Below are 14,722 nucleotides of genomic sequence, written 5' to 3'. Positions count from 1 at the left end.
TATGAGGTAGTTTCTAGCTACAAGAGGTTATGACTGTTCCACTGATTACCTGCAAATCCACTGATTACCTTGAAAAGACACTGAGAGGTCAGTGTTACTTTACAGTTGAATAAATGTTTTACTTTTCATTTCTTATATTTATTCAGGATTTTTGAAGAATCCTAAAAGAATATGTGCTTTGTCTTTAAAGGAAGCAAAGCTGACTCATAAGACTACTCTTTGGAGACCTTGAAAAATAGACAGAAAATTAATATCTGAACTAAGCATTTTTACCACAGGAAATGCCAAAATCTAAGGATTTTCTTTATTTTTCTTGCAATAATTAAACATGAAATTAAATTTGCGCTATCATGCTTTTAAAAAAGTTGTAGTAGGCTGATTAAGTACATCTGGAATCAAAAACCAGCAAGTTACATCAAATGAAATTAAACATACCCTACCATGGCAGCAAGTATATACAACAGCAATATGAATTTGTTAACAATTCAAAGTGAAAAGTAGGTATTTTCTTTTATTCATTACTTAGCCATCTTTACAGGTCCACAGCAGAAGAGAATCACCGTACAACTCGATAAACTCCAAAATTAAACCAAGAAAGCAAAATTTTAATTATGCTACATAAAAAAAACTTCCGCTTTTTGATTACATGTAGAGAGAAATAAATTTTAAGTGCTTCTGGAGATGATAATGATGAGATAAAGATGAAGATACTTTTACAGACGATTTTAAACATTCTTTACTTTTTTGATTTATAATCCATCCATAGTTAAGGGATTAACTGTTACATTTTCTCCTACAAACTACTAAAACCAGACACTACCCAGCAGCTTAAATAACATATGAAAAAGCTGCATCTATTTAACAGCTGCAGAACTCAGGACAGAGGCAATAAAATATAAAAAATTACAAGAGTTAAAAATCCTACTGCAAGAATATTAACTGTAATAAAAGAGAAGACATTAAAACCAGCAGCTAGTTAGGTGCCAGGACATAATAGAACCCATAAGGGCAGGCAAAGAATGATGCTAAGTTAGGAAGAAAGAGTCTGTTTTCAGAGAACTTCCTGACAGACACCACAACAAAGCAACATGAATGGTGACTGTGTGGTCCCTTTCTTGTAAATAAATCAGGCGTCAAAGGTTGATCTGCAGTTAATAAGAGGCCTAAGCCTTCTCCAAGGATTTGTAGTATTCTGTCAGCACAGTCCAAGCCTTCGGAGCCATGAAGCCTTCCGGCGGGTTTTGTCCTTCTCGAGCCAGTTTACGCATGCGGGTCCCCGATATAAAATCAAAGTCTTCATGGCTGACAGAGTAGGGGTGGAGGAAAAGAGGGAGAAAGAAGAACACATTTTAAAAGCAGGCAAAGTTGCTCATATTCCTTCTACTTTCTTGATAGATACTTCATACATTATTTTTTTTCTTGGGAGTATAATGCTGTATAGCAGCTGTCATTTCAAGGCCACCAATGCCAATTAATCTCAAGAATATACATCCTCTACAATATTCAGCTTTGGTAACTCCTGAGGTTTTAGCAGCATGGTGCAACTGAACCCCTGTGGACTGAATTCAGTTTGTGCTTCCATTGAGCCTGGCTTGTTGTCTGTGAGGAAACAAACTCCTGTTGAAGGAGAACCATCAACTCTACCTACTGTCTGAACCCTCTGCCAAGGCAACAGCAGCAATCCTGATTTACACCGTGCCTTGTCAGGGCAGGAGACCAGCTTGATGAGCTGGCTGAATGTTCCCATGCTGGTTCAAGGTCATTTCAGTGCAACTAGACAATGTGCAAAAAAAATTTTACAACACCTTAGTGAGGGACTGTTTGGAGAACAGAGAAGGTAAAAGCCTCAGAACCTAGAGGCAAGCTTCACAGCTGTGCCATTGCAAGACACTGAGCACACATATACATATGTATGCATAACAATATTGTGGCACATGCAGTTCAAATTAAAGAGATAAGCAATGGAATAATAAAAACACCTTCCCCTAAAGATGTTTTTTACCTTAAAAAGCAAAATTCAGCTGGACAAATGCAAAACTGAACACAGATCAGGATTGTATACCATAGTTAACATAAGAATCTAAATGATTATTAACTTCTCAGATATTTGGTCATAAGCAACAAAAGCTCCACAAATGTAATTATTCCTCACAGGACTGAAACAGTAAAAGCAAGACAAGAATGCCAGAGTTCTATCAAAAGCTTCAAGGGATAAAATTGTGTATTTCTAAATCAAATATGCTATTTTAATTATGCCATTCGCTCAATTTGCAACATGTATGTAGTACTCATTCTTTACTTGTCTGTTTGAAATAAAAACCAAGTATTGATCTCAGATGCACGTGCCTTAGAAACAGGAGCCAAGGGTGCACATCAGAGGGCAGAACTTGGCTCTAAGTGCTAGTCTATGCTCAGCAGGGTATGGAAGTGAGCAAGATGCAGAAAGCATTCCACAGTTCCTTTTCACAACAACTCTAAACCCATAACTTTTTGATTTGGACTGTATACATTTACACACCAGCACTGTTATACATCCTCTTTTCTTGTTCCTCTAAATTTGGGACTGTGGGTTCCTGAAGTGTCACAAGGCAAAAAAAAAAAAAAAAAAATCCTACTGTGCTTTAGTCATGCAAAATATAAATTACATAAAAATTAAAATTTAAACTTGATGTAGCTCCATCCATGGGAGAAAAACACTGGCACTGCTATTTATAACATCTGAAATTTTATTCCTTAGCAGAGAGATATCTGCTGTTCACTAACACTCCCTGAAGGTAATTTGAGTTCTTTGCAAAGAACTATTTATATAAAATATATGTGGGGAAGTGATAAATCTGATTAATTTTGTCAAAAAAATACCAAGTCTTCAGATAACCAGGAAGAGAAGAATAAAGCAAGTACTATGAAACTTCTCCACACAAAATGTGGAGAAAACACAAAAATTTGTTTTCTCCACACAAAAGCTGGAGCATTACAAAAAAAAGGTGCTTTATTCCCCCTTGTTTCTTAAGTTTTCAGAAAAGCACTCAACTTTAACCCATACTCGAAAAGTGAAATAATGCTACTAAACCACTACACTGAGATATGTCATAGAAGTTTGCTTCAATAACACATACAACTCCTTTAGTTGCTTCTTATCCCTAGTTGCAAAAAAGCAGGTAAGAAGCAGAGATACCAGGAAAGAGAGAAATACAAAGTTAAGGAGATCTACAGAAATTATAAAAAAATGAAAGAAATAAAAGTGAGCGAGCATAATTTCAGAAACATAGTACATTCAGCATCTCATAATATTTCTAGAAATAGTTCCAAAATACTATTAAAAACTACAAAAGTACTAATGATTTCCTCTTGTTATCCCAAAAGTCTATTTTGAAAGGGATTTTCTTTGTTAAAAAATTTGAATTAGTAATCTCTAAAGTGACTCAAATGAAGCCTTGGCAAGATATATACAAGACAGTATTTTTTTCCTTTTTAAAAATTACTGCATTTACAAATTTCATTCAAATCTCAGAAACTGAGATTACTACTAAGGAGAAAAACCTTATCAATGCTGTGACCACTGTAGTGTGATGTGACCCAAATGCATTTTGAAATAAAACATATTAGTGTAAGTAATTTGCTTTAGTAGAAGGAGATAGTAAAATGAGTCACACCAAGTAATTTAGTTTGGAGTGAATTTTGAGGACATTAAGAGTTACTGTATGTAAGGTGGATTTGAGTGCAACATGAGAGGGGGAAACGTTTGACCATTAAAGATGCTATAAAATTTAAATGCCAAAGCCATTCAAATTCCATTCTTGCCAGATTTGAAATGACCCTCAATGAAATTTAATACAAACCTTTCCTGAGTATGGCATTTAAGTGCCTTTGAAAATTTTACTCAGTAGCTGCTGGAATCAGCTTTCTTTTAGCCAGATGCTACTAAATACTTTGTAACATTGACTTGACCTTTTACTGCCAATTGAGTTTGACTGGTACTGACACAATACTTTGTGCCACTGCAATTAAAAGCATTCTCCAAAAAGAAAGAGGAAAAGAAGGCAGAAATAAAACCACAACAAAAATCTGTCAACAGAAAAACAGTTCTGAAACATTTCACATTGAGGACTGGTATTTGATCTGTGGCATAGCATCCTAGAACTCACAGTGTGGAAAAAAAACCATATCAACACACACTGTGAAATCTTACTTATGGAGGACAGGGATTTCAGAGACCTTACAGTTCCTGTGACAAAACAAGGACATCATTAGTTTGCAAGTAGGAAGTGACTGCCACAGGCCTACAGGAAACCTCCTGTGCTGTACCCCTGAGGAGTCAATACAGTGCCTTAATACAGTAACTGAAGAGCATATTTTTTCTGCTTCTCCATTATTCCCTACAAATTTAATCTAAGTACAGACCACCTTACATAGTAGAGTCTTCATCTGGGAGCACTAAAGATCAGTCAATCTTGGGAACCCTGACCTCCTCTTAGGTATTTAGCACTGTGCAAATGATCTAGAAATTCCCATTCTATGTGGAGGGCAATGTCTGGGTCTCTCAGGATCTTAAAGAATTACTCTCAAATACAAGACTCATTATAAAAGTACAGACCATTCATTCATAGTTTTTCCCCTTTTTTATTATTATTTTGGGGTTTTTTAGGCAAACGGAACAATAGGGAAATAAAACAATAACATGAGTTATTCACCCTGGTCTGTCTTCAAAACAACTGTGATGTTCTACTCAGCTAGTAGACTTCAGACCAATTTCTGGGACAATTTACAGCCTCGTAATCTGGGGTCCAATTCTAACCTTAAACCCCTTTTAGAAGGACTTCCTCTGAATTTAAACTTGCCTTTGCAACATCAAGTCATGACTTACACCACAACTCTTACAGGAAGTTTACATTATGCCTTGGGAGTTAATGTCCCGTGATGCTGAATGAACCAGCTAGTACCAGCAAGTTTCAAATCCCAACAAGCCAGGAACAAATTGTTTGTGAAATCAGAACACAATATTGTGATTAATATCTACACATGCAAAGCAAATCCTTTCCTAATTCCTTTCTGACTGGCAGGAGGGTTTAAGTCTCCTGGCTGGATGTAGTGTTTCAGTGTATCCTACATTATGTACGAATGGTAACTGAAAAACCGTACTTCACATAACTAAATTAAGGGGAACAGTCAACTGTGCTTATCTCAGCCTCTTACCACCACATTAAAAAACAGATTTGAGAACAGTATGTACTTAGTTGGAGCAGGTCTCCAACTGATGTATGATTTGATAGTATTAAAGCAGTAATGGCAACCATATTAAAGGTCATGGGAAAAAAAAACATATAAAGCTAAAATCTCTCTTCTTCACAGATATCCATGCTTCATTCAAATTTTATAGACAGTGTGAACAATCTGCTCCAGTCACCTTACTTATGGGTTTCTTTTAGCCAAAATGTTCTCATTGGTTTTCTTTCAGGAAAAAAAAAAAAAAAAAGAAATTTAATTCCAGACACTGTTGTGGCTTTTTTAATTGCCAGACTAATTTCCTTTTTTAATTGAGTTTTTTCTCAGCAGCAGTCTGTGGCTACATTTTATAGGACTGATCTTCCATAAAGAACTGGGAATCTCTGCTCACAAAACCAGCTTCTATTATTAAGCCACCAACCCCAAATTACACTTGTCTGTGGTAACAGTTTGTGAGGCCTTTTTGGCTGAAGAAAGACACTAATTGATTTTCTGAAGGAATTTCAGCATTGGGTAAGCTTTTTTGGGGGGAGGGGGGTGAGTAGTGGTGTTATTTGTTGGTTTTGTGGTCCTTTGGTTGTTTTCTTTATACTTCATTCTACCAGTCGTTTACAGGTCAGACATCCATTTTGAATTACTCCATTATAACTAGAGTTCTTCCTATAAACTTTTCCAGAAAACACATTTGGATATATTCAATTATAGATCAAAAATTCTGTGAAATCTTAAAGTGTAAACACTTTGATAAGGACTGTAACAATATTCATGCTAGCTTTTATATGCACTAATTCAGAATTCTATGCAAGTGGAAACGCTCAAGTTTCCCACACAGAAACTTAGATTGGGCTTTCTACCTGGCTTGAGTAACAGCAAAAATGGCAATTTTAATTTTATTATCCTCATTTAGATCAAAGGAAAAAGAAAACTAAATTAGCTCTACCTGTGCTGGTATACATCACTTCAAATGCACTCCTCAAATCACTCATCTAAATCTAAGTTTCAAATTGTTTTTCAAAAATATGTTTCAAGAGTTCAGTTTCATGAGGTGCTAAATCTAGTTCTAAGATGTTTCCCAGAAACAAATTTAAAATTGTGCTGGCCGCATGAGTTAAAACACAAATATAATTCCAAATCATTGGTTGTTCATACGTCTTAGTATTCTAAAGGGTAACTTTATTTGAACAATTCATACAAGTTAAGCTTTGTGCATCACTCTGCAACTACAGTTGCTGTGCAGCTGTTACAAAGGCTTTCACATCAGTCTTTCCTTACCCCCTTTCCTCACAGACAATGCTCTGTTAACCTGAATGCAACCAGGGTACTTCTGTCTTTCCTTACCAACAGGGTCCAAGTGCATGTAGTTCCCACACAGCACCACAGCAGCTCAGCACTGTTAACCAGCAGCATGAGGTCCTGACACACCAAGTCAACAGTCTCAGACTGGTCCCTAGCAGGTACTGGGTCAGCTGATACTCCAAGGGCAGCACATATTCTGGAGGGTACTAATAGAAGTGAGAAACAAACTGAACTCTTTACATACTCTACAAAACTGCTTTGGGAGCAGAAGACCTAAAGCACAATAACCTCTTGGAATCACAGGAAGTGATAGAGAAGTGAGGGTCTTTGGTACTAACTTGGAGGCAGGGCTGGTGTTGGATTTTGGTGCTTGCCAGCAAGGTCATGAGCAGCTCAGCCACAGCCAGGTCTCACACAGTTGCCCAGCAGCTCACTGTAGGCAGCTGATCAGCAGTGACCCAGTCTCTGAACACCCACCCCCACAGGAGTACAAGGACTACTACGCACAAGTGTTTCACCTTTCTCATAAAAGCTGAGCAAAGCAACTCTCTGCCACTGCTAATTCTGCAGCCACAACTTTTCAGACATCCCTCTGACAGCTGGATCAAACTCTTGGTAACCTTTCACCATGAACCAAAGATTCATCTACCACCATCCTCATGTTAGGATTTCCCTCAGAAGCCCTCAGAAAAAAGGTATTACACTAGTAGCAGCAGAGCCCAACTGCAGTGACTTCTGTGTCTTTGCTGCTGAGCCCAGTGTGGGTACAACTCTATCAAATTACAGAGACACTCAAGGTAGCAGATGGGGTATATTACGGTTTCTCACAAGCACCTTCCCAAACAGAGGAGTCCAAGAGGCCTGAAAGAACAGAAGAGATGATCACACAAGGAAAGAATACACCCAACAGCAAAGACGCAGGGCCAGCTATAGTTCAGTCCAAGGGAAACCCCCTTGCCATAAGCTTCCACACATTCATTAGTGATGTAAATTCTAGAATTGCCTAGTTGGCTGTCAAGTGTCCAAGCCTCAAAAAACTGAGTAAGGTGCAAATTACCCATATTACCCTTTTCTAAAACAAGTCACAGTATTGCTACTATGCATGCAACCCTCTTTCCCACATTTTCATGCTGTGTTTTTCACCAAGTGAGCTCAAGAGATATTTCCACAAACATCACCATTTCAGATCCAAGGGTCGTCCACCAGTACTGATCCTCTCATCTTTCCAGGCAATCCGCTCCTCCCTGCCATCCTCCTTACAGAGTCAAACACCACATGGTCCATGAGTCTGCCACATTTTCAGCATTACACAGACTATCTTGAAAGGCAGCCAGCTGCACCCACCCAAGCTCTAACTCTGTCTGGAGCCTACCACAGTGTTCCGTCTGGCAAGCAGGAGCAGTAATGGCAGGGAGCCTGCATGTGTCTGCATTGCCATCTAGAGGATTACTGCCAAACTCCAGACCTTCTATAAAAGGTACCTAGGGAAGGACAGGACAAATGGGCTTATGTCCTGATAGCACCAGGGCAGAACTGCACATTAGTAGAAGCACAGCCTTTTTCTCATGACAGTTATAGAACGAGGGAAAAAAGTGCCCCAAACCAAGGCCTTGCAGACACATTGAGACAACAAAAGGGTGCACATGATGCAGATTGTGGCAGAAGGCAAAATCTGTTCCCATTGCTTTTCATAAAAAAATTTCAGAGTTGCTTGGGTTTTTTTTATACTCATTTGCTATGGCTAATGACAGAGGTATAATCTTATTTGCTTTGATTCAAATCACATCTATCCAGCTACGAGTACAGTACTGATGACCAGAGAATCAATATTCTGAATTTTGGCCTGTCACATTGCTACTCCTTTACTATTTTAATTTATTAAGAATTGACACACCAATGAAACTACTTCACTTTGATCTTTCTGTATTAAACCATGACAAGCAGGTCCAGGAAGGTGATTCTTCCCCTCTACTCCACTCTTGTGACAGCCCACCTGGAATACTGCATCCAGACATAGGGACCTCAACATAGGAAGTCCATGGATCTGATGCAGTGAGTCCAGAGGAGGGCAAAAAATTTGATCAGAGAGCTGGAGCACCTCTCCTCTGCAGACAGGCTGAGTGTTGGAGTTGTTTAGTCCGTAGAAGAGAAGGCTCCAGGGAGACTTTATAGCACCTTCATGTTCCTAAGGGAAGCTACAAGAGAGCTGGAGAGGAACTTTTTGCAGGGGTGTGTAGTGATAGGAGAAGGAGGAATGACTTTAAACTGAAAGAATGTAGGTTTAGATTAGATATTAGGAAAAATCCATTCCTGTGAAAGTGGTGAGGCACTGGAACAGGTTGCCCATAGAAGTTTGCATTTCAGTACCAACTTCAACTGCAGTTTGACGTAAAACAAAAGTACATTTCAATAGTCTGAATAAAGAGGATTAAATTAAAATGACAAGTCATCTTCCCAGTATCATTCACTGTCACCAGAGCAACACATACACTAAGTTTTGGACACTGCTATGCCAAACAAGGGAAAAATAGCATTGAAATATGCTATTATGCTACAGAAGGTGAAATGAACTGTTCTGTAATTTGATTTAAAAAAAAAAAAGTTGAAAACCCTGGGATACAGAATATTCTTAGGGCATCATTTTGCTTTATTACTAAGAGAGAAAATAAATAGCTATTTGTCACCACATCTTGTCCACTTTCTTCTCCATGCTGCACCCTCTCACAGTGTGTCTTCCCTCCTATCTGATGCCCATCTGACACCTGAGAAGCATATTTAGAAAGACAAAGCAGCAGAAGGCTAACCTTACCAATATAATAAAGAGTAGTATCTTTCTCTGGATTTACCAATCTGTGTCATTATGTTCCAGAATCAGAGAAACCCCAGCCCCTGGGGAGCCTTCATGTGAAACCTAAAGTTAGATAAGGTAGTTGCACTGTGCACCAAATCATACCGAAATCAAGCTACATTTATCTCAAAGCTACATTGATCTAAAACCACATCTAAACACTGCCCTATTTGAGCACTATTGATTTAATTATAAACAATTTTTTTTTTTTAATATGGGCAGGCATAAGAGCTCAAAATTTTCTTAATATGAAAATACAACTTACTGATCAGAGTCATAATAATCCATGCACTTCTTTTTTTTATTATAAGCTGCAACCCTGAAGGGTACAATTTCCAGTGCTCGGAGGCCTGGAGCCATTGTGAGCACTTTGGCACCATGGGTTGGTTCATACAGATCTTTCCCAGTGTCGGGGTGTGGCATCCCTGCTGGATCTCGCCCTACAATGTAGAAGTTAGCTCCTGCAACCATCCGTGATCTGCAGTGCCACTGAACCTACAACAGAGACAGGAAAAACAATTAACAGATGAAAATGCTCCAAAACTGCAGCTCTCAAAATGGGCATGCACTCTGTAACAATCATGTTCTCCTTAATCAGATGTGATTTTTACTATGGAGCCACAACATAATAAAGAACCAATTAAGTTGATCACCATCAAACTTACAGCTAAAACATCCTATCCTCATTTTATTTACACAGTAGCTACTCAGAAAGTCACTTCAGCATCACCTACACATTCAGAATGAAAAAACACCCATGTTCAGCATTTTCAACTTGTAGATGTGGCATGGATGTTGTTCAAGGCAGGACTAACACTTTGTCTGCATGAACATTAAAACCCAAAGGACACAAACTAGGTACACAGTGCACATGAATGCTTGTAATAGACTTACTTTCCTAAGCAGGCGAATTTATTGCATTTTGATACAGCTTATCCTTACAGAACTGTGTCTTTTCTTCCAAGGCATTTATCAGGAATGTTAAAAATACAAAAAATGCTAAACTGATATTTATTAAACTTGTCCATTAGGATTTTTACAGACTGGAAAGTCACATCCACCCTGTAGATAAACATATTACCATCTGCTTGTTCTTCTGTAAAGAACTTGTGCTATAGAAACAGATCTAGTACCAATGACTTTTAAATAACCTATGGAGAATTATTAAAGAAAGAATCTCTTTTATTACTTGAACAAACATTACTGTCAGGCTGTACCCTGAGGTCACTAGAAATGTCATATAGGTAAAGAGAAAAATTTTATCCTGTTCAGGATAAGGAATGTGGGTTTGTTCCTCCTCACATATACAAGAATGAGGTAGAAGATTTCTGTTAATTCTCACAAAAGGCCTATGGAAAACAGCAGAAGATTCTCCACATTAACTTACTCACATGCCTCAGCTACATCTGGACTGCATTTTTTTCTCTAGACTGAAAGGCAGTGAAAGCTCTGTTTGACCAGTCAACTAGCCAACAGAAAATAAGTGGCATCTGCCTAACTTAACTGAACTAGGAAGATCCCCTATCTGTCAAAACAGCTACCCCAGAGGCAACCTCAGAGCCTGGTCAGAACTTGAACTTCCTGTGATTCAAGGTGGAGGCGAGCAAGTAGGGAAAAATAAAATTTAAAAAAAGGAATGAGATGGAGAATCAATATCTCCCTGAGGAATTGTCCTCAGTTGAGAACACTTATTCTTTCTGCTGCCTCCCACAAACCTCTAGGGACTCCAACCCAAGACCTGGCTTCTAAATAAAATGTTGCCAGAGAATTATTTCATAAAAAAGCCTTGAAATAATACTCTCTGAATTAAGTTTGCCATAAAATAAACAGATTGCCTTTTTCTTAATATGTGAATAACCCTCCAATATACAAACTTTTTCCTTAACAATCATAAAACTTAAGTACTTGAACATTCAGGACAATCACTCAGTATGTTAACAGATCTTAGAATTCCTGCTGAAAAAGACCATAATAAAAGGAGGAAGGATTAAATGATTATCACATCCTTGTAATTGTAAAGAAAGGAACCTATAAACCCAATATTTCCTCCCAACCATTCCAGCAAAACCCTCCAACATAGTAGTTTCTTCAGAAGAGAATGTTTTGGTTGGTGACAGAGACTAGATAATCTGCCTTCCCAAGCAAAATTAGTCTCCTCTCTCCCACCATTAAAACAAAACAACACACAAACATCAGATGTAGCACAAAATATTTCAGTGGACTATCAAAAGGGTTTTGTTTTACTTTAAACTCTTGATGTACTTACCTCAGTTGGTCCTGCATACATCATGGGGGAAGGGAATATAGCTACCACTGTTGTTTCTGGATTCAGGATTCCCTCTTCCAGTACTGCAGCATGCTGCTTCATGCGCCACATAAGAGGAACATCATCCTCCTTTGTCCAGCCTCCAAGGGGGTGCAAGAGTAAGACTGGGCGTCGGTAGCCACGTTCCAGAAGCTGCTTATGAGTATCCTGCATTAAAAGAGCATGCCCATTGTGCACTGGGTTGCGTAACTGGAATGCAAAGACAGCATCTGTGGAGGGAAAAAAACAAGACAAAAGATATAAAGAAAGCAAGTTATTTTATCAGGAGTTGTACAGCCACAGAAAAATCTTCAGTACATGCTTTCCTCTGAGGTCTATTAAAGAAGTGCAATAGCAGTGCTCACAGGTCATTGAAGAATTATCAATTACTAAAAAATCACTGCACTTAATAAGCAAAACTAATAAAAATCAACCATGCAAAAAAAAAAAAAAATCCTCTTCCTTAACTTCTGAATTTTCTGCAGAATTACTCTGTTTTCTCCAAGAGCTACAATATTCTTTTTGGATTTTTCACTTGCATAAGGGTATTATATTCTAAAAGGAAATCAAACTATGCTACCTATCTTAAAGGCTAAATATATTATCAAGAGAACAAATGGATCCATTTGGAACAAAAGTAATAAAAGGGGATTTAATGTTCCTTACTAAGTTTCCATCACCTTAGTTTAGTAGATTTTAAGTGTGGTAAGAACAAGGCAAGACTAACTCCTATTCCAGAGTATTACAAACCCTTCAATGTAAAACCCTGCCTCAATCAGGATTTCTCTCTCCTGTAAATTCAGATGAACTGAAGTATCCTGCAAGACACCAATCACTGTAACTGAGAGATTTTCCAATATGGAACCAATGAAACCTGGAGAACAGGTTTTTTTCAGATCTCAAATATGTGTTTTTTTAGGGGTTAGCCAAAAGACTGATATTCCACACCTACAGATCCTGGACATACTGACCACACAGAGCAATGACAGAAGCTCAGTATTGGTTGTGGTTTGCATTCTCAATGTTAATCTCTCTCCTCACATTTACAAGTGTAGCTGCCTGCCAGTCACTGCCACAAGTGAAAGCATCTTGATTGTCCACTGCTTTATGAATTTTCTCAGCCTCTTACTTATCAGCCTAACACAACTACTTTTGTGAAAAAAACAGTTTTATTTCTTGTGCAGAAAATAAACTTGGCACCAGCCTACCTGCACTACTTTCATAAGCATTGCTCCCCAGAAGCATCATGGAACAGACTTAAAAATAGCAGAGCATGAAAGCTCAGCATTCAACCAACTTCTGTGGTTCTGGCCAAACATGATCTTTAAATCACATCTTACCACATTTTAACACTATCTTTTCTTGCATAACTGACATGCCTACAGTGTATGGAAAGATAAAGTTCAGAACTTCAGGCATTACCAGCTTCTGTTATGTATTTAGGCAATGCAATGCCTGAGATCATAGAAATTATTACTATTAAAAGCAAAGAATGCCACCTACCAGAGCATTCAAAATTTTCATCCTTGAAACAGTGCCAGCCTCAGTGGTGGAAGCAGACATTTGGATAAGCCACTACAGGAAGAAAGAAAGCAAAAAAATTTACTCACCAGCATTCATTTCTTTGAATTTCTGCCTTAGTTCAGCTGGAGTGAGGCGGTATTGATCAAGTCCATCATTCCAATAAATACGATCAAGGACCTGTAGATCTCCACCTACAAGCCAGTTCCCTTGCTCCATAACCATCTAAGAAAAGAAAGGAAAGTCCATGTCAGGATTAGTTATCAGCTTCTCCTGATTATCTAGAGCATTGCAATGGGGACACATCTTCATTAAGGATGGTGTTCCACGTTATTTTTATTTGACAGTCATAATTCAAGCACCAGTGTTAAGAAAACGAAAAAGATTCACTGGAGCATAGTCCAGACATGTTATACCATGATGCAGGAGAGATGCACAAATCTTCAGCAGGCATATGCCTTTTTTTCAAAATAGAGATAATATATAGAAATGCAAATAGCCAATAATCTTAACCAACACTGCATGGCAAACAAAGTGTCTGGAAAGCCTTGTCTGTTACAATTCATTTAGTCTACATTAACATATATTTTATAAGTACATATTTTAAGATTTAATTACAATATTGCAATACAATGAAGTTATACACTTTATCATTATCGGTCAAAGCAAATGCTGTTGCAGTTTACAAGATTCTTGTCAGGAATAAAATAACAAACTAAACAATTCTGATTAACTACTCACACACTTTAATCTACAAATAAAATCAGAATCTTTGAAGTAGAACAGTTTTTAGACTTGTTTCATGGTAGCAGTTTACCCAAGCTACAGATGTTGGACAGTCACCACACTTCTTTTTATATCTTTAAATATCACTTCACGCTTTATCAAAAAAATAATTATGGCAAGCTGCTTAACATACTCTTAAAATAAGCATAGCCATTACTCTGAAGTTTTTATTTTCTAATAATGCATTTTCTTTTGAAGATGAAATCACCAAAAACTTTCAAGTTTCACACACATTTCCAATAACTTTTCTAGCCTTATGTAATTTAGAAATGACAATGAATTTTGATATAACAGAAGATATTACATATTAAACCCAAAAGCCAAGATGTGAAAATTACATGTGAATTTTTGAATTTATTTTTCCTTTGACCTGCTGGAATTAAATGATGCCACAGTAACCATTCCCCTACTGAAGAAAATGCCAGATTTTGACATCTTACCAAAGTGGAGGGAAGGTGTGATAATGACATGAAGATGAGAAAACTGCACTACAGAATCTCTCAGATATCCAAATATTTCTGATTAAGAACAGCCACCAAATTCACATGCTGTCATATTACAACCATACACCCCAGTACAGGCATAAAAACAGAGATTCCTTATCTTCCACATAAGAAATCATTCAAACTTTGTCTGCATGAGATTTTCTTAGAATTTATTAGATCTGTGCTAAGTTTTCAATACAGGGAAAATCTTATCTTCAACATCACAGAACACATCAAGGGCTTTGAAAATCTTCTATT

At 37.7% G+C, this 14,722-nt stretch overlaps 1 protein-coding gene across 1 annotated transcript in view; it reads right to left on the bottom strand.

Annotated features, from left to right (window-relative positions):
* Positions 1–282: 282 nt before the first annotated feature.
* The window catches only part of PAPSS1 (3'-phosphoadenosine 5'-phosphosulfate synthase 1), a 40,328-nt gene continuing 25,888 nt past the window's right edge, over positions 283–14,722 (bottom strand). The window contains exons 9-12 of the mRNA XM_005517502.3: positions 13,283–13,418; positions 11,634–11,902; positions 9,633–9,862; positions 283–1,302 (exon numbers count right to left, since the gene is read on the bottom strand). Coding sequence (XP_005517559.1) covers positions 1,164–1,302; positions 9,633–9,862; positions 11,634–11,902; positions 13,283–13,418 — 774 coding nt within the window. The 3' untranslated portion in view covers positions 283–1,163. The remainder of the gene's footprint in view (positions 1,303–9,632; positions 9,863–11,633; positions 11,903–13,282; positions 13,419–14,722) is intronic.

The sequence above is a fragment of the Pseudopodoces humilis genome, chromosome 6 (genome assembly GCF_049639895.1).
Source record: "Pseudopodoces humilis isolate 2021_Gansu_Grassland_sample_001 chromosome 6, ASM4963989v1, whole genome shotgun sequence".
Classification (NCBI taxonomy): Eukaryota; Metazoa; Chordata; class Aves; order Passeriformes; family Paridae; genus Pseudopodoces; species Pseudopodoces humilis.
The sequence above is the reverse complement of the archived record's forward strand: the minus strand, read 5'-3'. Positions and strand labels throughout refer to the sequence as shown.